The 24,949-nt window shown below is 45.3% G+C and overlaps 1 protein-coding gene across 1 annotated transcript in view; it reads right to left on the bottom strand.

Annotated features, from left to right (window-relative positions):
- Window positions 1–1,640: 1,640 nt before the first annotated feature.
- Window positions 1,641–24,949, bottom strand: part of CLSTN2 (calsyntenin 2) — a 636,147-nt gene continuing 612,838 nt past the window's right edge. Inside the window, exons 10-17 of the mRNA XM_024245139.3 lie at window positions 21,251–21,417; window positions 12,751–12,899; window positions 10,568–10,785; window positions 7,152–7,322; window positions 6,510–6,655; window positions 6,263–6,386; window positions 5,301–5,485; window positions 1,641–3,392 (exon numbers count right to left, since the gene is read on the bottom strand). Coding sequence (XP_024100907.2) covers window positions 3,192–3,392; window positions 5,301–5,485; window positions 6,263–6,386; window positions 6,510–6,655; window positions 7,152–7,322; window positions 10,568–10,785; window positions 12,751–12,899; window positions 21,251–21,417 — 1,361 coding nt within the window. The 3' untranslated portion in view covers window positions 1,641–3,191. The remainder of the gene's footprint in view (window positions 3,393–5,300; window positions 5,486–6,262; window positions 6,387–6,509; window positions 6,656–7,151; window positions 7,323–10,567; window positions 10,786–12,750; window positions 12,900–21,250; window positions 21,418–24,949) is intronic.

The following is a 24,949-nucleotide window of genomic DNA, read 5'->3' as shown; positions in this document are numbered from 1 at the left end:
TCCTCCAACTTCTCCTCTATGTCATCTGAATCACCTGAGAGTTGTAGCCTATTTTCAAGCTCAGGAAGGCAGAATCTGGTTGTCCACTTGGCAAGACAAGCGATGAACTGGGCTGTGGCCAAACCAGTCAGCAGTTCCTCCTGGACATGAGCCTGCATCTGCCTGGCTGCCAACATCTGAGTGAGAGGTCATAGGGTGTCTAGGCCTTCAGGGGTTTTGGTTCCTGGATGCCAGCATATGGAGGGTGGAAAATGCCAGACTGATTAATGACACCTTTTTCTTGGGATCAGAATATCTGGGGGAGGGCAAGCCACATTACCCTGCTCACCTGGATACCTCCCAAAGCTTCTGTTACTGGGATATAACCACTCCTGTCTTGTTCTCATCCATGGTGAGAAAGAGGGTGTTGCGAAGATGACCAATGCCTGCCAACCCAGCGGATTAATTCAAGTGCCTGATCTTTGTAGCTGACATGCAGAGAATGACCTCTCATAGCCAGAGTTGAGGGAAACAGCTCTGATTTGTTGTCACCACTGTTTCTCTGCAAATGAGTCCACCAATCAAATCCTTCCTCAAATTATTCATCTTTGCTGCCCTAGCCATGGGCCACTTTACCTGCTACCCCTCTTCCAAAAAAAACCCCAACACATGTAAAGATTTTACTTAACAGCTCTCTCAACTATGAATAAGGCAGCCACCCAGAGAGCATGAGGAACACCTTCCCTACCCAACCAGATCGAAAAGACTGAGCAAAGAGAAAAGTGTTCTCACAAACACTAGACTTAAATATTTAAAATCAAAATCTAATTCAAAAAGAATGGGTTTTAGCATATGAAGTGTTCTTTTTGCTGCCACAATTTTGGGAGAATTCAGTTGTTCCTAAATGCCCAACTAAAGAATCTTTTTTTTATTTAAATGGGATTGTGAAAACTAAACTAATCAGTCCTACAGACTTTCCTCTTGTGGATGTACAGACACAGCCTAATAGGAAAGGGCTATTCGGTTGGGAGAATTCCCAGGAGAAATATCTGTTTCCATCCAATGAATATAAAACCCCAGTTTCTTCTGGTGTTTTTCCCTGAGAAGGGAAAAATAAGAGCACTGGTTAAGTTTGTGATTGCATCCTTCTTCTCTTGTGACTTCTCCTCTTCCTCTTCATTTGTCTCTTGTGTAATTTCTAGGCCTGTTTATTTCCCCTCTGCAAATATAATGTAGGGGAGGAGCTTATCTTATTCAGCTTTTCTTTTTCTCACAGCTGTTGGTAGAATGCTTAGCACATAGTAGGTTTGCAGCAGTGTCTGTTAGGTGCATACCTATGAATATAAGCAGAATCCTGGACCAGGAGTGGAAGTTGGGGAGTCTGGTCTTGTCTATACTTTTGAATGACTCTGAACAAGACATTGAATCACCAAGCCTCAGTTTACTCATCACAAAAATGTGTCTAACAACAGATGTCTCAGTTACTTCGCAGGATTTGTTGTGAGGTCCAAAGGAAGGAACAGATGCAGAAAACACTTCAGGAAGTGGGAAAATCTTCACAAGGTTGTTCTCATGAATCAGAAAGTTGAAAAGGTCTGCCATGGGTCCTCCCTGGGTGGAGGTCAGACTAGAGGACATTGGCAGTAGTCCCCTTCTTAAGCTGTTTTGATGACACAAGGAAAAGGCTGAGATTCTGAACTATTTTTTTTTTTTAACATAAATACCACTTAACTAGGGACCAGCTCTGTGCCTGTGCCAAACCAATTGGTGTGAGCTTGGGGAGGAGTGAAGGATGGGGACAGAGCGTACACATTGATGACAAAGAGGAATCTGAGACATTCGAAACAAACATGTTCTCAGAGCTTCGTGGAAATTCTGTCAAGGCCCTAATTCTTGCCTGCTATTCTCTTGGCCACAAAAGATCACAGACCAGTTACTATAGAAACAATTCTCTTCACGGGTTGTGCATGTTAGGATGGAGATGGAAAAGATTTCCTTATCAAAAAAAGAAAGCAATTAGGTTTTCAGATATATTTGCCCTCTATCTAAAGTGTTCCTCCTTTTATGAGCAGAAGAAAGAAGAAGCTGCAATGATTGCAAATATGCTTCTAATTCCTTGCAGTGAAATTTCAGACTTTCATTGTAGACTCGGTGGAGCTCGTGCATTTCTAATACATCCAGAAAGCGTGTATTTTCTCAAGAGGGAAAATAGGAGATAAGGGACCATAAGGCTGAGTGGTGAGAGCCTTTCCAATCTCAGGGTCCCCTCTGTCCTGGGGGAGCCCAGCCACCCCCACTTCACCCACCATGAAGCCTACGTGTGACCTCATTAGCATTTCCATCTCATGTGACCTCATTAGCATTTCCATCTGCTTTCTGGCTCTAGGCTTGTTGTGACTGTCGCCTGGGGCAGTGCCTGTGTGGAATGCCTCCCGGGCCCTGTGGTTCTGTGTGGTGAGCGCCCCTGGCAGGGCAGCTGCATGGTTGCAGCAGGTGCCCAGGCAGGCAGGCTCAGATAGCTCTGATGGGGGATCAGGACCTGCTTGTGGCCAAGGACCTATTCTTGGTTTAGGACTTTTCTTATAAGCTTATATGGCCTCAGAAAGAAGCAAGGAGAAAGGCTCTCCAAGCTGGGGAACTAGATAGAGAGAGAGAGAGAGAGAATGTGTGTACCTTTCCCTGTAAACTTAGTTCTGCCTCAACGAGGACTTTCCTTTAAGCTGTTAAGCACTAAGACCTTAGGTGTGTGAAGTTCAACCACCCTCCTTGTATGAAGCAAGCTGGAGTCAGCATAGGAGGACCTGCTGGTCTGTGTGGAGGAGACGCACAGTGAGTTAGAACCCCAGGGCCTTGGGGACTCTGAGCCTGGGGAGGTGAGTGACACAAAGGTGGGCCTTCTTCCCTGCAGGAAAAAACAAAGGCAGACTCTGCAGACAGGTAGTCAGGATGCTGGGGAGCTTAGGGCAGAAGTGGGGGCTACAGGACAAAGTCTACCCTGAAGTCCCCACTGATGGCCATGCTGGGCTTCTTGGAACTTCCCCATGGATGAGACACAGGGAGTGCCCAAGGCTTAAAGGGTGGGCTCCAGGAAGCTGGAGAAGGCCTTCCCAGACATGTCACAGACATCAGAGGTGAGGTATGATAGACATGGGCATACACTGGGTCAGGGTTTACAAAAGGGACATGTGGGCCGGGCAGCAGACCCCTGGGCACTAGTAGGGGAGGGTGGAGTCATCCCACTCCAGCTGGGCTTGCCTGGCTCCATTCTGCCCATGTCTGCCTCTGCCCATCCCTTCCTCCTCCTCCTCCTCTTCACTGTCGTCAGAGCCACTGCTGGAACTCATTTCTTCCTCTGCTTCTTCCTCCTCTTCTCCCTCAGTCTCATCTTCCCCATGCCCCGGTCCTTCATGTTTCTGGATATCAAGGAGAAAAAGCAAATGCTCATCAGGGGCTGAACAGAGGCCACTTTGGAGCTTATGTTTCTCCATCCATTAAGGAAACATTTACGGCCCCTTGGAATTTCTTCTCTTAGTGCAAAACTCTTCAGCCTGGAGACAGACTTCCTGGAAGGGAAGTCTTCTGGTAAAAAGGAAGCTAGAAGGTTCAAGGTAAAAGCCTGAAATAGCAAATTCCAAGGCATGAACTCAAGGTAGACTGTTGGGTATAAATGATGGGCTGGACATTTAAGCCAATCCTATCCATCATTTACTGAACCTTTCAGGCCAAGGCTTGTTTTCAGGCATTTCTGGAGCTTATTTAAATGGAGCTGTCCAAGCCTTAGTGTTTCCTTCTCAGTGGGAGGATGGCATTTGATCTTGTGTCTCTTTTCCAAGTGTGCATGCAATGTCCCTGGGAGCAGAAGGCATTCTCAGCAAAGACTCAGGTATGCTTCCCCTCAAAAATATTCCTTTGGAAAGGACAAATTTATTGGTCCTCACTTTCCATGCTTGCTACTCACCCCCTGACTTGTGTCCTCAGGCTGTATCCCTTCCTTTCCTGTCCACTTCCCCCTCCCTCCAGCTTTTGGATAATTCCAGCAAAATTTCATTTCTCGATTTATGTTCTGTGTTTGATGAACCAGGTCATAAAAGTTGTTTCTCCTTGCTTGGCTACCCAACCCCTCCCCTTACACTGCTTAGGAATTGTCTTTTACCTCCTACCTTCTACCTTACCCCAAATCCTACCCACTCTTCAAGGTCTCCCCTAGGCCAACCTCCTCCAAGGAATCTTCCCTGATTGTTGCAGTCCTGAAGGCTTTTCCTCCTCAAGGTCATTGACTTCTGACATCATAAGGTTGGCCCTTGTTAGGCACACTCTTGCCTTGTCCTCAGACCACTCCAGGTATAGTGGTCTTGTTTTCTACACTCAAGGCTCAGCTCTTTGAAGGTGGAAATTCTGGAGTCTGTATAGCACTGAGCTCAGCATTTTACCTACAGCACATGCTTGGAGAAACTGAGCCACATCAGCACACTCGCTTTGAAATTGGAGTGTGAGGCTAGCCGAGGTGGAAACTGGGGACCAGGCTGGGGTAATCATCTTCCCCTACCTTTTCTAAGCCTGTGTCTATCATCACCCAGAACCCATGGGCAAAGGGCGTGATGTAGAGGGCTTCCCTTGACACTCATGGATAGATTCTGGGGGCTGTTGGCTAACTGGAAAGATACAGACTTTAGAATCAGACAACCTTAAATTTGACTATTGGCTATGTTAATTTGAGTATGTTACTTCTTTTCTTAGTTGGTTTCCACCTTGGTAAATGAAGATGATAACTCCTATTTTATAGGTTGTTGGACGATTAAATGAGGTGGTGTATATAGAGCACTCTATACAGTATCTGGCATAATGGGGGCTCAATAAATGGCAGGCATTGCTGCTATATTTTTCTTTTAATCTGTTCCGAGCCTTTGAGTAAACTCTTCAGGCAGTATGGAGCAAAGCCATCTAATTTGCACTGTTAGTTAATCAAAACTTCAATACTGAGTCCCTAAGTGTTAGTTAGCTCTGAGCTAAATACTATGGGGGAAGCAAGGCATAGCCACCTTGTGGTGTTTGCTTGCTTTAACAAAATTTCTGGTTCTGTTTGTGGGGTAAGAGCAATTAATACATTTTAAATCAGAGAATGTAGTTGGTGGGAAGGTATGATCTATTTAGGTTGAGAGGGCTAGAGGAGCTCAGAGACAAGAAGAATCAGTGGAGCTGGACTAGATGGGGCAGGGTTTCCAGAAGGAGGGGGTATGGGGCAGCTTTAGGCATAGGAAGGGCTGAGCTGGGTGGAGGGAGAAGCACCCCACCCAGAACTCCCAGCCCTGCATGAGGATCACCTCCATGGGGTTGACTGTGATAGTCAGCGCAGAATCGTCCCAGTCCATCTCAGATTCCTTGGCAGCCTCAGTCTCCTGGATGAAGTGCTGGTGGGCGATCCGGACCCGGTACACACCCATGGCCACAACAAACACAAGCATGCACACGGAGATGATGATGACCACCGTGGCAATGCTTGGGACCACTGGAACAAGGAAGAAACTCACATGTTATGGTGAACAAAGGCCTAGCTCATTCTTGTGAGGGAGCCTGAATGAAACATCCATGCATAGGATAAAGTCTGCCCTACCACTTCCCAGCTGTAGAACTCTAGAGCAGCACCTTATACTGTCTGGGCTTCACATTCATCACCTCTATAATGGACATAATAATTCCTATCCTATGAGTAATAGTTAGGTGTAAATTAAATAATCTGTGAGTTTCCACATAGGCACAGTATAGGTGCTCATTAAATGCAAATTCTCTTTTATTCCTGGCTTTACCCCTCAAATTATAAAGAAACTTCCACAGAGCCAAGCACTGAAACATCCATGCATAGGATAAAGAGTTTAGTAGAAACAGACACAAGTGCCCACCAGATGGTAACACAATATGGCAAGTGCTCAAACAGAAATTTGGGCAGAGGACGTTGCAATATGGTGTGTATGTATGTGTGAGTGTGTGTAAAGGGCTCATGGAAAGCTTCATACAGGACATGGTTTTGAGTTGGGCCTGAAATTTTGTCCCAGCCCTTTGTACTGACCTCTGCCATTATGCGTGTTGTGTAATTTCTTGTTTACTTATTGACTGCCTCTTGAGGGTGTGAGTGTCTCAGAGCCAGGGCACATTTTCTCCATTGCTGGGTTCCCTCCCTCAGTTCTGGGCACCTACATTTGCTACAACATAACTGTCTGTTGAGTAGATAGTCTTGAGTCGCAATGACCACCTGTGTCCTGAGGGTCGCTCCTCTTGGGCACCCTACCTGAACTGCGCTGGATGCTACTCCGGGACTCAGGATGATAGACAGACTGGAGGAAGGGAGGCTGCACAATCAGATGGTTGACATGCTCCTTATTTGAGACTCTGTCTTCATGAAGGACGCTGACCTGGGAAGAGTGGGGAGAGGTGCTATTGACCCAGGAGTGGCAGGTGGGCCAGTTACAGCAGTTCTGAATGAATGAGGGAATGGGTGAGCCTTGGCTTCCCTAACAATGACAGGACCCACTCACCTCCAAGTTGAACTCATTGCTAGTGTAGCGCCCATTGAGTTCTGAGCACTTAATCCGGAAATGCCGGGCCTCAAGGGAAGCTGGATGCCAGTTGCGGTAGTGGATGTGATGTAGCACCTGCTCATAGCGGCTCATGGAGCCCACACCTGTGCCAAGAGACCACACCTGTCATCAGAAGACAGAAAACGAGGAGGAAGAGAAGAGAGGAGACAAGCCGGGGCTTGTGGTACAAGACCTCATGGGTCTTGTAAGTTTGTTGAGGGTAAGAGCTCAAGATATTTTGGGCAGACAATGTGCAGAAGTTCTAAGGAGCCAAAACTACATTGATGCACAAGCTTTCCATACAGACTGCCTCAATCTTCCAGATGTTGCTGTGACATTTGCTGAGACCAAACATTGTAAGAGAAGGCACCCACCTAGCTTCTACAGAAGAATTCCCCAGGAGTGGGAATGTGGTCCCCAAGATGCTGGAGTAACTTGCCAAAGGAGGGTCTAGAAATCCACGCTTGAGGCCAAGGATCTCCAACTGGTCCCTGGGGCTTCACAGTGCCCCTTCACAGGTGCAATCTCACTCATGTCTCCCTGGATAAGGACATTCTAAGAGGACACCCTTGGGGCAAAGGGGGCTGAGTGTGGCCTTACCGTAGATGGAGTAGCCTGCAGTAGAATTAGTGGCATCCAGGTGTCGTTGGTGGAGCTCACTGTGGTTGAGCTCCAAGCACTCCTGCCTTGGGTCCAGGTCCCCTCCGATCACCAAAATATCACAGAAATCTAAGTTATGAAGCATTTCCTCTAAGACTTCTGATTTGGGGGCTGTAGGAAGACAGACATGGGAAACGCAGGCATGAAGGACAGCTCAGAAAACAGCCCTTGCTAATCATCTTCCTCCTCTGTTATTGCACCCCAGGTTAAGGCTGAGTCAGGGGCAGAGTCTGTGTGATCCCAAATACCACATCCACTGCTCAGATGTCCAGGCATCCCTGAGGTTGCGTAGCATGAATTAGTGGGAAGAGCGTGAATACTGTAGCCAAAAGGTGTGATTTGAATACCAGCTCTGCCACTGAGAAGCTGCATAGTGTTAGAGGAACTACCTACTACCCAGTTTCCTCATCCATAAGGGAGGCAAGGGTCTTGGGATGATTGAAAACAGTGTCCAGCGCACATTGTAGGTGCTCAATAAGCAATAGCTCTCATTTGGGAAGAGGTAAGTGGCCTTCCACCATGCTCTCATAGCTTTCTCCATATGATCATAGTCTCCCCGACCACCTGAGATCCTGAAGGGCAGAAGCACTATCTTTTTATGATTGAATCCTTAGTGTCTAACCCAGGAGCTAGCATGGAGAAGTTATTAATAAACCTTGCTCAAATGGAGCTGAATCATTAATTAATAATCAAGTCAATATGATATAACCAATAATCAATATTTGATAAATTAATATAATTAATGTGCTCCCAGGGGAGCACATTAGCAAGCTGGTCAGTCAAGTTGTCCTTGCCTAATTGTATGACTCCAAATTTCCCAAAGAAATGTCTGAGTATTTGAATGCTCGGCAGAGTTCGGCAGTCCTAAATTAAAATCTCATCTTAAGAAGTTGACTGGTATTTATGAAGTATGTGCTATGTGCCAGTCATGTGCAAATATAATCCTAATAGACATTAAAGGGGGTACTATTACTATCCCCATCTCACTGATGATAGGCTAGCTGTCTTCAAGTGGTTTTGATCTTGCCCTCCTGTATTGAAAAACTTGTGAAGAGAGATAATTTAAATAAGTATATTTATTTATTTATAAAGTGGACTAAATACACTTTGTGTGTTATAAAACATTTATTAAAACAGAAATTTAAAAAATTCACTAAAGATGGATTATTTTAAATAATTATCTTTTAAGTTTTTAAATGATATCAAAAATATTTTTACTCTCACTAGGTATATATTGTAATAAATAATTTATCTTAATTTTTAAATGCTTGTCAATCACAATGGTTTCGTGTATAATCAGCAAAATCTAAAAGCACAATAACGTACACTTAAGACAGTCTGTAACTAGCAATGCTGTATGTGCATCTTTATTTCAATGGCCTTCTCACAGTTTCCAGGTTTTTTGCCGGCTTCTTGTCAGGTCTGGTCATATCGTCCTTGTTCCTACCTCCCGCTGTGGCTGACTGAGAGCTCCCTGAGGTAGGGAGTGTGTCACAGCTGCCATTTTCTCATGGTTCTCTCTCACCATGGGTATTATCTTCCATCTGCAATTTCCTTGATTCCCACTGTGTAGAAGGGAGTGTGCTGGGTTCAGGGACCCAGAGGCAAATCGGCCATGGATGAGCCCTCGGGGTCTCCTGGTCTGGTTTAATAAACAGGAAATCACCACCAAGGGCTAAAAAATGTGTGCTGAGGGAAGCACCAGCAGTTGGGAGTGTCAGAATGGTGGTGGTGGAACAGCCTTCTTGGGGAGGTGCTGAAGGCAGGGATATTTGCCAGGAATCAAGGGATAGGGAAGGAAAGGGACCTTCCAGCCAGAGAGCAGAGCAAAGGTGTGAACTAACAGAGTGTGTGGGAGGCGTGTGTGTGTGTGCATGTTGGGGGAATCTCCTGTCTTTGGTATTGACAGCATAAAGAGAATGTCAATGGGGGCAGCAGATGATGCTGAAGCCAGTCACTGAGGCCTGGTGGCAAATGCCATTATCCTACTTGTTTAAGATATCCATAGTAATGGCCATTCCAACAACAATTGGAGTAAAAATGTAAAGGCACTAATAATAGCCCTTGGACACTTGGCTATGTGCTCTGCCTGTACCTCTCATAAACAGAAGATGAAATGTGAACCCAGATAATTGCTCTTCCCTGCATTGCCTGTATGCTGGTGTCAGATGTAGCAAATCCAGACACTTGGTCATGGCTTGCAACCACTGAGATCAGAGGCTCCTCTTTATTTCTGTCTGATTTTAGCCACAAGTGAGAACAGGGGAAGAGGGACGATCATACAACCTAATGCACGTTGTCCTGTGACTAGGAAACTGCCCTGCCTGGACAGGTGGTAAAACATCATCTATTTTTTATGAGCTTAGAAGGGCTGTCTCTTGAGTACCCCATTCACTAGGGACCAGGGTGGTTTAAGGCAATAGGTAATTAGGATTATTATAACAGCAGCTCTTCAGGGACTTAGGACCAGAGGCACCAGCACATCATTAGCAGTGGCTTTTGGAGGGGGAGGGGAGCGTTGAATATATTCTCTTGGAAGAGGCAGCAAAGGACACTTCTTAAATTTATATTTCCCCCATCCCTCGGAGTAACAAAAGGGAGGTTTTCTTCCCTCCCTCCCTTGCTCCTTTCCCGGTTTCCTTCTTTCTCTTCCCCACCCGCCCCCCCACCAGCATATACTATAGCTTTCAGCATAACCAAGTGTTTCTCTTTGATAGATAATTCAAATTACTCCTCTTTCACTGAAAAACCTTCCCAATAATGAAGTTGTTGGAAATAACAACTTAAAAGTTTCCTGAGAGCTTAGAGTAATATTGCTGAATGAGACCTAACTTTTATATATATAAAGATGCAGCTATATTTTTTCTTTATATGTCTTTAGCTTTTCTTCTGATTACCAGAATAACACATGACCACTATAGAACATTTTTGCAGTTACAGAAAGGGAAGGGAAGCAGAAACAAACGGGCTCTCATTATGCCTCTCAGAGAATAACCCTGTTAGCATAGGGTGTGTGTCCTTCTTGGCATTTTTCTGTGTTTTTTTTTTCTTTAATGGTTGAGATCATTCTATGTGTAGGTACTATGTAACTTTGTGTCTTGCATTTTTTCACTTACCATTTAGCACAAATGCGCTCCCTCCAACGTCATATCCCTCATTGCTAAGCCATCCATTCCCCTCATATTCATTTCGTTTGTTTATAGCTTTGTCTGTTTTGCTATAATACATTATGCTGCCATGTATACATTTAAGCCATGTATACATTAGATGAACAATGCTGTTGTTCTGAAGTATGTTTTCACATGGCTGTAAAAAATTAAGGTCCACCCTCCCCACAAACTCAAATGCACCTGTACCTGTGGTTTTCACGTCCCCGGGGGCCTCGGTTTTGGCAAAGGTGCTCACAATCTTGATATCAGGGAAGAGGGTCACTCCCCTGGCACTTTCAAACTGGGCAGCAGGTCTCCAGAAGTGGTCTGTGCCCCGGAGGGTGATCCGGGGCTCGATGGCCTGGAGGACCATCACATAGGCATCTACCTCGGGGATACTGATGCATACGTCTTCCCCAAAGCACCTGGGAAAACAGTCTCGGTCATGGCACTGATGAGCAAACAATTAAACCATCTGTCATACAGCCAGGAACAAGGGGTTGCCACCTCCAGATCTTAGCCAGGCATCGTGACTGCATAAGTGTCTCTGAGGATGTCAACAGACATTCAAATTTAAAGCCACATTATAATCAAAACCACTAGTGATCTAGGGACTTGAAAGATTGGCTCCTGAGAGAAATGGGAATTTTCTATACGAGCAACACGTAACCATGAAACCTTTCATTATCCTTTAACAAAGAAATCAATGGCAACATTAATTAGATAGCAACTGCTTGTTATGTGCTTTAGTATTTGGTAAGCAAATTGTGTCTAACTGGTTGGTTACAGCCGTCTTACTAATTGAGACCCCAGGGCTAAACCCTCCTGCCTCAGCTTATGTGATATGTCTCTATGTGGATATCACACACGTGTGCCTTTTCTAGGTGTGAGAGCAAAGTGCTGTTGTAATCATCCTCCTTTCTCCTGATACACTGCCACACAATTATCTGGGAGGCAGAAATGGTGTGGCCACAAGAGCGAGGTCTGAGACAGACAAGGATCCATGGCCTGGCTCTGACACTTCTGGGCTGGGTAAATGTGGACAAGGCACTCGACTCCTGTGAACCTCAGTTTCTTCATCTATACAGTGGGGATAACAATAATTTTGTCCTATAGTAAAGGATTAAATGCAGACATATATAGAAAAGAAGCTGACCAGAGCTTGCATCATGGTTTGAGCTCAGTAAACACTGGTTGATTTGAACTTCTTGTCAGACCTCATGGGGACATTATGTCATTAGCCCTCTCCCCTGGTCATCTAGATGTAGGTTAAAATGGGGGACCCCAGAGCCAGACAGATGCTTTGGGAGTGCTGGGTGGGGTTCAGCTGGTTACAGCCATCACCTTACATGCCTTGGGAAAGTTCTTGAGGAAATAGTAGTCTGGGTGGATTCCATGCTGAGCTACTCCATCCTCTTCTGTGGGTGGGTGAAATGTGGGAGCTGTGGTGGCCTCCTCCTCTTCCCAGTTTTCTCCCGCTTGTGCCAGGCCAACCCCACAGCACTCCCGACCTTTCTTCAGTTTGCAGAAGCCTGGTCTCAGCAGGACACAGGCCAGTTTGTTCTCTCATCTTCACTCTAATGTGGCAATGACCTGGAGGTAACTGTTTCCTACCCCCAAGCCTGTAAGGGTGGAGCACCCCTCCATTGTTCTAGAACTATTGAATGTAACTACCATCTGCGGGGTTTTTTTTCTGGTGCCTGTCCCAGGCTCCAACAATGTGGCAGTCAGCAGACTCATCTTTCCCACCCTTGTTCCTCTCTTAGTCCTTCTCCCGACTCTAGGTGCAGCATGACTGCTCTTCTACCTTCCAGGAATTTTCCTGGGATCCCCCTCCTAGCAGCCCTCCAAGGTAGCCACTGTGGCTGAGAAGTGATTTGATAGGCCAGGGAGTGGGTTATCCAAAGGCTTCAGTAATCCTGTAATTTAACTGTGATCCCTGGAAACAAGAACCATGCCTTCTGTTTTTCTAGCATACCTATGGGATTTAGGAACTCTACATAGCTGGGTTGGTTAACTTAATTCAATTTAATAAACATTTGTCGAGCACTTCCTATGTACCATGCACTGTGCCCTTAAATCAGAACACTTCAAATGTACACCCAGACCACTTCAAATTCCCAGGTCTCTGAGAATTTATAGAAAGCAGTACCTTCTAGGCATTAGATAAGATACAGGATAAAATAGAGAAAGGTGGATTCAAGGTGGTAAAACAACAGAACATCTTGCTTAGGAAGAAAACAAGAACACAGATCCATTGAGGCATCCTCATAGGAATAGCAGAAGTTGAGGACAGCTGAAGAAAGGCAAATCCTGTTTTGTAAGGGAACATTCCCAGGGCACCAACCCTGCTGCCTCAGTTGGCCCCAGGCTGACCAGCATCCACTCACTGGACTTTGGAGGAGACTTTGAGGCGCCGCACACCGGCCGTCGGGAACTGCCTGGAGTTGATGTAGGAGACTTTCTGGAGAGCACGGTTAATGTGCCCAATGTCATCGCCTTCCATCACCAGGATGGACTGCGAGGGGTTGAAGTGATACTGGAAGACAAAAGTGAGCATCATGGAAGAGAATGGTCAGCAATGTACATGGTTTTATGGAAGTACTTCCTGTCCATACAGGGCACCAAAGGTCACCATAAACACCTCTAGAGCATCTGCCAGTGATGCAGTTGTGTGTACAAATGATAGTGTTTAAACTCTCAAGCAGTTCCTCCTACTCTCTGGAGGTCTTTCCAGGGACTGTGCCTGGTAATATCAGTCTGCGTCACAGGATCGAACATTGAAAACCCAGCCACGGCGTTCTCACAGCCCAGCCCTTGGTGAACAGCGGTCTGTTCTCTGTGCTAGCTGGGTGGTCTGGACCACTCAGAACTTGCGTGTTCACTCCTTTTGCTGTCTTTGTCTTTGGCCTTGAACTGCTCCCCAAATTCATCTTGCACTCCATTTTCTGACCCATGCCCTGTCTTCTTAGCTTCCAACCTTCAAGCTCATTTTTCAGTTAATGGCTTTCTTTCTGTCTCAGATCTAATGTTTTGTCTTGCTTTTCAAGTGCTAAACTCTGGTTTCCCCTGAGTTGTACTCACCTGCTGCTTACACATCTGCCAGCAGCCCTGGGTTTGTTATCTATCCATTTCATCCCAAGTCCCTGGTATCCCACACTTGCCAAAGGCCATGTAGCAGCGATTCTCCCCACTGAGTCACTTGGGTACTCAAGCTGGACTTAGATTCTTGCCCTCTCCATGTCCCCACAGCAGTTACTCTTCTTGGAATGAGGCAGGGAAAACTGCCTTTGTATTGCCCTGAATTATTGACTTTGACACTCGTTTGAGCAAGAATTATTAGGAAATGCTATCAATAAAATATCAGAAACATACCTGTGAATTCAGATTATATATCGAATGCTCATGGCACAGGAAAGGGAGACATGGATCTTTTTTTAAGTAGCTACCTAACTTAAAAGTATTTACCCTTTTGAATAGACAATATATTCACATGGTTCAAATGTACACATGTGCTAGGTGAAAAGTAGCTATCTTATTTCTATCTCCCATCCACCCAGTTTCCACAGTCCCATCCCACAAGTACTCATTATTATGTTAGTTTCTTAGTGGTAAATTGCATTATTGTTCACAATTAGTTGCTTCCCCTCCCATGGGAGACTTATACATGTTTGCCCTATTGTTAATAGGCTTGATCATATGACTTATGGTACCCTTCCCTGCAGGATATACGTTTTTGCCCTGTGCACTCAGCAGTGGTCATGTTACTTGCTTGGTCAACTAAATGTGGGCAGAAATATTGTTTGATTCGTACCCTATGGAAGATTTCATAACCAGTTCATGGTTTGCTACATCCCTTTCTCTCTGCCATGAAACTGGCAACATTCCTTTAGGGGCTAGTCCATCAGCTTGCATCTCACAGTGAGGGAGGTATGGATCAGAGCTGCAGCCAATCTATAATGGACATGAAGCATGAGCAATAAATAAAATTTTGTTGTATAAGCCACTTAGATATTAGATAATTTGTTACTGTAGCATAACTTAGCTTATCCTGACAGTTATACTCAAGTATTCTTATAAATATATCATCAGTGAATATAGATTTCCATTTTTTTCTTTATCAAAAGTATCTCATTACATAATGCATCACACTTTATTTTTCACTTGGCTCATATCTTGGAGCTCTTTCTGTATCAGTACATGACAAGCTTCCTTATTCTTTTTTAGTAGATGTTTAGTATTCCACTGTATAGATAAATTGTAATCTTTAAAACCAGTTTCCTAATATGGACATTTGGGTTATTTGTAATCTTTTACTGACAATGTCAGAAGGAATAATCTTGTGCAAACACATCTGTAGGATACATCACTGCAAGTGAAATTGCTAGGTCAAAGAGTATATGCACTTTTAACTTGGATAAATGTTGCCAACTTCTCCATTGCTAGAGATTATATCAATACATACTCCTTCCACCAGGGTATGAATGCAGCTTCTCTCAGTTCCTCAACAATACAGTATGCCATCAGATGTCAGGATTTTTGCCAATCTGATAAATGACAAATGCCATCTTAGTGTAGTTTAAATTTGTATTTTTCTTAGTATGAGGATCTGAGTATATCTTTTCATAGGTTTAAGGAAAAATGTATATTAACATTTCCCTGACCTGACTTGAATGTCTTTATAAGGGTGTTCTGTTCTGTGTCTGGACTGAAACAGGAGTTGGATGTCTCATGAGCACTATTGTTGACACTGAACCACCTAAATCCCTTGCATGGTGTCCGCTAGCCAACTGATAGCTCAATCTTTGTCACCTTCGACCATCACATGTGTATTTCATTGTTACCTACTCATAAGGCCTCCCAGCTTCTCTCAGTTTGGTCCCCACTGGGCTTTGGTGCCTTTCTCCTATAGCATTTACAAAATGGTAACACCACTATTATAGTACAGTGGCCAGTAGCCCCTGAGCACAGGGACTCTGCCTCTTATCCCTGAATCCCAGAACTTAGCCTTAGTGTTCTGAAAGCCCCTGTTAGACGAATGAGTGAAGGGTCTCCAGCCTACATTTTACTCACTGTCATCTCCTGTCACTCCCCAAAAGGACTTTTTTCTTTCACTTGTCTTTTTAGTGAAGCTCTGTGGGAGTCATTATCAGTACTCACCAAACCCTGTTCTCCTTTCCTTCCTGGGCATTGCAGAGGCTACACTTCTCAGCCACCTTGTACCACAGGTGGCCAGAGTCACATGACTACCTCTGGCCAATGGGCAGGAGAGGAAGGGAGGCGTGGCAATTCTGAGCTGAGGCAGTGAAACATCCTGTAAGATGCTCGAGCCTCTTTTTTTCCTCCACTTCAGTGGCTTACAGCATCTATGCAGAAACCCCACCCCACCTCCCTAACTGAGTATAAGAGAAAACTAAACTTGTCATGTTAAGCCAGTGAAGCTTGAAGTTTGGGGATCATATGTTACTGTAACAGCTTAGCCTGTTTGGGAAAATTTAGCACTTCCCAGGCCTGATTCTCACTTCCCCAAGGTCATAAGGCATCTTTAAAAGAGCATGGGCTTTGTGGACTGTAATATTCCAGTTCTAGTACAAAATGCAACTTTGGAGTATTTCCTTTCCCCTCTTAGACTTCATTTCCTCATTTAAATAATGGGGAAATTAATATCTAACTGTGTGGGTCTTAAATGAGATAATATACATAAAGTTTCTAGCACTTACAGGATATTAAATATATGATAGCTTGGATGATCATTCTTACTATTGTAATTATGCCAGCACTGAGTCTTTGTGCCCCAGCCTTCACTGCTCTTGTGTCCTTGTGACACAATTCTCTTCTGTCCTTCCAAGTCCTGAGGAGCGGTGTCTCTCTGAGCCGTGACATCAGGCCAAGAGCACCACTCTCTGGTGCTAGATCTTGGAGCCCCCGGGGAATATGCATGGTTGATGCCACAGTCAGTGTCTGAGTTGGCATCTCTCTTGCCTGGAAGGCCTCACCAGCTTAGAGTGCTTATTCCTGGAGCTGCCTTACACTAGTGAGTCATGATTAGTTCTGAGGTGTTTGCAAGTCATCAGTCTCAGATTTGAGAAGACCCAAGGTCCTTGTTCTACAAATACCATCTATGTTTTAAAAGGTTTTTCTGTCCCTCTTCTCCAGCCTCGTCCCCTGCACCATCCTCCTGTAGCAGAGTCTTGTGCTGTTGCTATCTGTCTGTCTGTCTGCATCCTCTAGCAGATGGTGAGCACCTCAAGGGCAGGGACTACTGACTGTTCCTCAGCATCACTGCAGGGTCTAGCACATGAAAAGCATGAGGTAGATGATAGGTCTGCAGTGGAGGCTGGTCTCTGAGCCTCACATGAGGGCTGCCTAGGAAAATCAAGGGGTTCTTCTAGAGGGACGGATAAGCAGTATCCTATGGCAATCAGCAGAGGGGACAATCCTTCTGCAGCCATCTGCAGAGAGACCAGGAGAGTGTGTTGGATCTCCAGTTAATACCCTGGTCTGTGCCACAGCATTGGGAGGTCTGTCACGGAGCATGAAGGTGGGCACTGGCCTAGCCATCAGCATAGTTCTTGCAAGGTCAATAAAACCTCCAGAGCAGGTTTTGGGTGTTCTTTTTTTTTTTTTTAAACTGCAATATTCCCAGCTCTGTGAGTGGGTGTCTGATTAAACAAGATACCTGTTGGTACTTGCATCTCTACCAGGGCAGGAGATGGTGGCATGCTAGGGGACCCAGCAAAGGGTGGCATTGCTCACTCGCCCTTGGGTATCTGTGCTGTGACCATAGCCTTTCGTTGAGCCAAGAAGGTGCTAGACAGATAGCCCTTGCAGAATGGTCTTCTTATTAGACTTCTCTTAGAGGTTTGACTGGCATCTCCAGCCCCCCAGCAGGCTGGACCATCAGGGAAGTCCCTGCTCAAAGCCCTGGCCTGTTCCTTGAGAGAAGGCTGGCTATGACTCGACAGGAACCCTGCTGCTCCCTATGACACCTGCCTGCCCATGGTCCATATTAAGTAAATTTGGACTCTGATTTTTCTGACTTACAGATTCAGCTGAACCATTTCTCTGAGTGGGGCCAGATGAAGATTTCCCACTTTAGAAGTTCGTCTGTCACAAAAGGGAGCTATGATTTGTTGACAGTCTATTAGGTTTGCTAGGATATATATTATATATATATACTAAAATATATATATTTAAATATATATATTTAATTATATATAATACATAATTTAGATGTATAATTAAATTCTTACAGCATCACTACAAGGTAAATAATATCAACTTATTTTATACACAAGAGATTCGGGCTTAAAGGATTAATGTGTCTTGCCCAAGGTCACCCAGCTGATAATCAGTTGACAGAAAAACACTTAAACACCTAAACATGGTTAACAGGTGGCCTCTGATGTGGCCCCTGCCTACCTCTCTGGCACCTTCCACCTTTTTCCTCCTGCAGTGATTTGAACCTAGGAGTGTCTAGTTCTAAAGTTCTTGCTCTTTCCCACTCTTCCACATGATGGAGATGACAAATTGGCAGCGATTGTGCTATGAAAATCAGAACAGGGTATTACTCAGGAATGTGGTGATTCCACAGTATCTTGTATGAATATAATACAGCAGCCACTAAACCATTTTAGGAATCCAGACATGCTGGAGAAATATTCATAAATATGCATGATTCAGAAGAAGACAGGTAAAGCAAGAAACATGGGCTGGTCCCTGTGAGCAGATAGAGAATTTCCTTAATCACAAAAGGGCCTCAGTTCTCTCAACCAGCCAGAGAGGTGGGAAGAGGGCAGTAACTGTCAAATAAAATAACAGTCATTATTCAGAAATGACATGAGGAGTAAAGGGAGGGAGGAAAGGAAAGAAATTTGTTTTAATGGTTTTCAAGAATGTCTTCTAATCTGAGTTGCTGATATGGAGGAAAGAGCATGAACTGATTTTTGACAAATCCCTGAGCCCCAGTCCCCTTAATTTTGAAATGGGGTCATAGTATTTAATTTGTTGTGAGAAGCAGGGATAATGAACATACAATAGCCCCCAGTGGGTGCTCCATAATAAGACTGGGCATCTTATTAACTTCTCACATGGTGCTCTAGTTCTTACCAGCCATGCCCTAGGAATGGAAGAGGATCATTTGCCGTGGCTTGGTTATAAAAAAAGGAGTATCCTGAAAAGTCAGATTAGCCTCCTCAGTCCCCACAGTTTTTTGTGCCACTTATTTTAGCACCTCCTCTTTTCATAGGCTATGACGACTCTGTAGAAATTGCTATGGTTCTTAAATTTATAATTTTAAAAAGACATGACTTTTGAGCCCAGCATCTTTGTGTTTTTGCTCTATGGTGCCTAGTACCCTGAAACTGTGCCTGCCTGGAACTGTTCAGAGCAGAGAAGATCTACGCAGATGCAAAGAGTACATTTAGAATCAGAAAAAGAGAAGACATTAGGAGGACAGATTTTTGCATCACTGGGTTGACAAAACCCTAAGGAAGCAACACAAACAGTACGTCAAGACTGGCCTTTCCAATATGAGATGGTCTTTTGAGCTTGCCCCAATGACAAGTGATTAGCTATTGAGAGCAACTGTGTGTGTATATCTAATCCATGTTAAACATTGTTATGCAAAGTCAATCTTGCCTTGCCATGACTTTTGTACTCCTCCCATCTTCCCCATGCGGACCCAGTCTCCAGAGTGAGCATCTTAAACCCCACATATGCTGAGATCATGCTCCCTTGCCTGAGCCTTCAGTGGCTTCCCATTGTTGACAGAAAAAAAACGTAAACACCTAAAGATGGTTAATAGGTGGGCTCTGATATGGCCTCTGCCTACCTCTCTGGAACCTTCCACCTTTTTCCTCCTGCAGTTTGGGACTCATAACACTGGCTTTGTTGAAGTTCTAGTGAATACTGTGCTATTCCTCAGTCCTCTCTCATCACTCACGCTTTTGGATCTGCCTGGAATGACTTCCCCTTCCCATCCCCTCTCCACTACTGCCTTTTTCCTAGCTGGTTCCTACCTATTCTTAAACATTCTACTCAGGCCTCATCACCTCATCTGAGGAGGCTTCCCTGACTGCCAATCTCCAAGGTTCTGGATCTCTGGAGTGGGACTGAATCCTACTCATCACTAACTCTGGGATCTTACGCAAGTTCCCATCTCCTTCAGTCTTTCGTTTCTCATGTACAAGTGTTCTGGGAATCAATACCCATAAAACGTTTAGAACAAACAGTGTCTGGTACTTGGGAGACCCTCTGGAAATGTTAGTGTTCATAATTGTTGTGGTAGTCATCAACTGGATTACAAATGTCTGCTTGGGTCACTGAGTTCCTCAGAACATTTCTTTTTATATCTCAGAAACCAGCCTATAACAGAATACTAGCATGTCCATGGAATGATTATGGAAATGGCTGCAATTTAAAGAATACTCTCAGACCACCAGCTTTTCCAAGGGTACCCAGCACCAGAGCTTGACTAGCAGTAGGCTACTGATCTGGAAATTTCTATTGGAGTGGTGACTCCCTGTCCAGGAGAGGCAGGCCCAAGGCAGGGCAGAGCTGCCCATGGGCAGTGCTGGGTCAAGGATGTTAGGCCAGCTGAGAAACCTCCGCTTTTGTCACATTCTCTGGGGAAATGGCCAAGGACAGAAACCCTCATAGCTGCTGGGGCTTCATGGGGCTGTCCTGTGCTCCAGGAGGCACAGGCTGGTCTGTTCCAACTTCCAGAGGAGGCTGAGGGACTGTCTTTTCACACTGGGGTCCACTATGATTGAGTAGGGGCTACAGTGATATTGGCTCTGCTCTTTATTCAGGACTTCATGGGCCAGTGCCAACATGTGCTCGCTCTGTAAGTCCAGGTGAAGTTAGAAAGTGACCCTGGCTGTTGGGGTACTTGCTGAGGCCATAGTCAGTCACATCCCTCCCTGCCCTCTTCGAGAGGAGCTTCTCTCAAATGAGAGAATGAGAGAAGCGTCAGTCAGAAGAAGCTTTGCTTCTCTGAGATCACTTGAATATTTCTATTTTGCATAAACAACACAAATCATGAACTGTTCAAGTTTTTTTCTTCTTCTTCTTCTTTTTTTTTTTTTTAAGATGGAGTCTCGCTCTGTTGCCCAGGCTGGAGTGCAGTGGTGCGATCTTAGCTCACTGCAACCTCTGCCTCCTGGGTTCAGGTGATTCTCCTGCCTCAGCCTCCTGAGTAGCTGGGATTACAGGTGCACGCCACCATGCGTGTCTAATTTTTGTATTTTTAGTAGAGACAGGGTTTCACCATGTTGGTCAGGCTGGTCTCGAACTACTGACCTTGTGATCCACCTGCCTCAGCCTCCCAAAGTGTTGGGACTACAGGCGTGAGCCACAAGCCACCATGCACAGCCCATGTTTCTTGTGCCTTGAAGTGACAATGTAAGACAGAATGACCTCCATACCTGCTTTCTAATTCTACCCCACCCAGGTTTTCCCTTTCCTTTTTAATTTGTATTTCACAAGGTCCTATGTTTTTGTTTACTTTTTATGCTTTTGAAGTGCATCCTTGCATCCTTCAGTTCCTTTAGCCAAATAAACAACAGAGCAGCCAACTAACGCACAAAAAAAAGAAATACAACAACTTCCTCCAGGTGGATATTGAACATGTGCCTGCTTTTGGGTAGTGGACTGATTATACACAAGGGCTTGATCTAGGAGTTTCAGAAGATGGCAGCAGAAGCCCATCGTGGAAGTCATGGTTACTAATCTCCCCCCAGAACCCCCATCTCGTGGCTGCACCTTTGCCATGGAGCCATTTCTGTGTAATGTTCCAGGAAGCTCCATTTCCCGGCATGTGCTGGCGCTGTGCAGGCTGGGCATCATGAATCACTGTCTTATTGGGAGTGATGCCAGCTCCTGCCTTACCTTTATTCCTTGGCCAAGGCTTTCCAAGGAATTAATATCCAGCCCTTCCTTGCAGGCCTGCAGGCAGGAGATCACCTTCTGGCTTTCCATTTTGCCAGGGCGGATGGTGAGACTGGCCAGGCTTCCATGAAAGAACTGAGCAAACCGTGGTTTGGTGACTTCTCCTCCTGAAAAAACAAACACCGTCATTTGCCCTGTGAAGACTGGGTAGGAAACAGCACCTCAAGGCACCACTTGGCCATGTAGCCCAAAGACACCTTGACTGTGTGTCCCCTGAACCTGAGCTTTTCCTTCTGAGTGATGAACACAGTAGCCAGAATCTCAGTAAGAAGTTATATGCTGCTAATACCCTGGCATTCCCTGGCTGCACCAGATTTAGGAATCCCGGCATTTCTGAATTTTAAAGGTTATTTTCAAGGGCACGCTGTCTTAGGAGACTGGAGGGCTCTCATGAGTGAAAATAGGGAGAAGGTGTCATTGATTAAACTTCAGGCCTGCCTTGTGCCAGTCTCTCTGTCAGGGACTTCATCTGAACAAACCTGCAATGATGTGGTGGCATTGTTTTCACCTAGCAGGTGCAGAGCCCTGAGACTCAAAAACGTTAAGGTACTTGCCCCAGGACATATACAGCTAAACACTGCAGCTGGAGCTCTAGTTCTGGTCTGTCTGACCTCAAAGCTGGCATTTGCTTCCCTACATTCCACTGAGAGCTTGGCATGCGACTGAGGAATACTAGAAATGCTGCATTTCTGAGCTCTGGCTTTCTCACAATGTGTTGATTTCACACGTGCTTAAATTCAAGGCCTTTGACATAAAAGGACTTCCCTGATTCCTGTGGTTCTGCTTTCGGCTTTCCTCTCATTGCCTGCTTTCTGTTTGCTGTCATACTCTCTCCTGGCTGTGCTGAGTCCTGTGGGAGCTCAGGTCCACTTTTACCCATGTGCAAGTGTTCCAAGTGCTTGTGTTGCCATGCCAGCTTGGAATCCACTCCCTCCTTTTTTCTCCCTGGTTTTCCAAATTGGATCTCTGAGGTCCATTTGAAGCCTCATCTCCCCTAGGAGACCTTCCTCACTGACTTTACTGAGCACAGGCTCCTTCCATCTCTGAGCAACCTTCCCAGCCTGGATCTTGTACTACTGTTTGTTCAGAGAAGAACAACGCATAGAAAAGATGGGCCTTGGTTGAATTCCAGCTTTGCTAGTTTCCTGGGAAGGTTTCATAAGCTCTCTGGGCCTCTGTTTGCTCCTAGGGCACACTTCTGGGTTTTGCCTCCAGGTTCTTCTGGGCTGTCTTGGTGGCTCCTTCAGCTTCCCCAATGCCTGGCTCTTGCAACACCTGGCCAGCAGCTTCCCCAGCCCTCTTTGCCACCAGCAGTTGCTAACAGAGTGTGCTCCAGTGGGACACCTTCTGTGAAAGTCTTCTCTGGCTCCCTAGAGGCCAGATTTCCAACAAATGACACCCCTGCAACTTCTCTGCTATTCTTCAAGCCAAGCTGTGCCAACAAAGTCTAGACCTCAGCTTGGGGGTGGGCCGGCTTTTTCTGGGGTGCTCTACCTCAGCCCTGAGGGTAGTGGATGGTCCTTATATATACTATTTCTATGTTCTTTAGAGTTCTCTCTAGAGTTCTTACCCATAGAGTCCTATGGGTACTCCAATCCCCATATTTATAATTTTTAAAAAGGTTTTTCTGTTGAAATTATAGTTTTCTTTCTCCTGTTTGAATCTAGATCCATATACCTTCCATGTCTGCCCATACACCTTCCATGTCTGCCCATACACCTTTGCTTAAACCCATTCCTCTTTATACTGAGACACCACCCCTAAATAATAGCTTAGATTAGGCAAATCTCAGAGTTCTTTAAGGCCCCTTAAGCCTCCTGTTTCCTGATGCTCATGGAAACCCTCCATGATCCCCTCTGCCCACCATGTGTCTCCCTCTCCTGGGACCCCTCCCCTGCATACCCTCTCCCTGCCTGGAGCCCTACCCCACCCTGCCCCCTCCCCACCCTGAGCCTTAGAACGTTCATTTTAACATAGCCTTCACCACCTGGCATTATTAGCTAATGGTTTGCATGTGGGTGTTTATGTCCTTGGTAGCCTAAAATATGGTGGTTCTTAGCCTTGGCTACACATTTTAATAGTTTGGAGATCCTTAAAAAGACAAACTGATTCCTGGTGCTGGGTCACATCCCCAGGGATTCTGACTTAATTGGTATGGGGAGTTTTAAAAGCTTCTCAGGTGAATCGAATGTGAATTCAAGGTTAAGAACCACTGGGCTATAGCTTCTTGTGGGGTTGGGCCTCTTGTGCACTCCTCTTATGATGTCTATCCTTTGTGCCACCCGCAGGCTTACTCTTGTCACTCTGTGCACACTGTTATAATTTATTAGTTTGAGTCTTTCTCTCCTGGATGGCAGGGATCACTCATGCATTATTCATTTTAAGGAAGATAATACTGAGCAAGTGTTAGGGGCTGAGTGCTGCAACAGGCACTTTGCATAAGTCAGCTCATTTATTCCTGTCAACAACACTGGGAGTCTTGCAATTTTCTGGCATCCTGCACTGTGCCTGGCACATAGCAGACGTTTTGTAATTGTTTGCTTGAATTGAAGGAGATGTTGATTTGAATATCAGCAGAGTGGTGGGTCCTGTGGTTGTCTTTCCAATATCCATCTCACTCCTTCCTTCTTGCAAAGGCAGCCCTAAAGTTTAGGGTATTGACTTTAGCTCCAGAGACAGACTCTCTTTAGTTCAAGCTGATTAGATTATTCCATCCCTGTTGCACCTGCGATTGATTGAGGAGTGGACCTGGGACCCAGGATGAAGCCATCACCTGGCATTCAATAAGCCACAGGAATTGATCCAGGAAGAATCATGAGAACAAATTGAGGCCAGTATCATGAAATAAGTTGATTGTCAACCTCTGTATAAAAAGCTTCCATTTTTCCTCTTCTGAAAGTTTCTGGAACAAATTCTTGCTCTCTTTCCTGGACACAGTTCTGGGAAGATGGGAGGCTGGCTGTTGCAGCTATCTTGCCAGCAGACTGGTGATGACCAAGGCCCTGCATGGAGAAGGGCAGTGGCAGGAGAGCCCCAGCAGGGAAGAGCAGAGCCTGAGCTGCCCTGCTCTCTGCCCTGCCTTGGGACGTTCTCAGCCTGGGGTGCCACTCATCCATCTTTATGGTTTGAGCCATTTTGACCCACAGTGTTGTTACTTGCCACCCAAAGCATCTTCACTTTGGAAATAAAGGATAAGTTTCTTTTGAGGTGCTCAGTTTATAAAAAGCTCTAAACAGATTTGGCTTTGAGGAATTAGTTGAGATGGCCCATGGCTATGGGAAAGCTAACTGGGGCCTTCTGATTTAAATCCTCAGTGCCCTCATGCATAAAGTGCTCCTTCAAGCCATTAGCATGTTCCTGTCCCAGCAAAGGGGCATCTCTGTTGATCTGCAGGCGGAGGGTGTGAGCTTGTGTGTGAATGGTGGAGCTGCCCGTCTCCAGGGCATCCGGTTGGTCATCTCTTCTCAGCCTCCTCCTCCGTGGAGCAGCAAATCCAACAACAACTACTATCATTTACTGGGCATACAATATGTACCCAATACCATGTGACATCCTCAGCATACATCATCTCATGGAATCTTCATAAAACTGCTGGGAGGTAGATACTCATTCTATAGTTATAGATGAACAAATTTAGGC

The sequence above is a fragment of the Pongo abelii genome, chromosome 2 (assembly GCF_028885655.2).
Source record: "Pongo abelii isolate AG06213 chromosome 2, NHGRI_mPonAbe1-v2.0_pri, whole genome shotgun sequence".
NCBI lineage: Eukaryota > Metazoa > Chordata > Mammalia > Primates > Hominidae > Pongo > Pongo abelii.
This window is presented reverse-complemented; position numbering and strand designations above follow the sequence as displayed.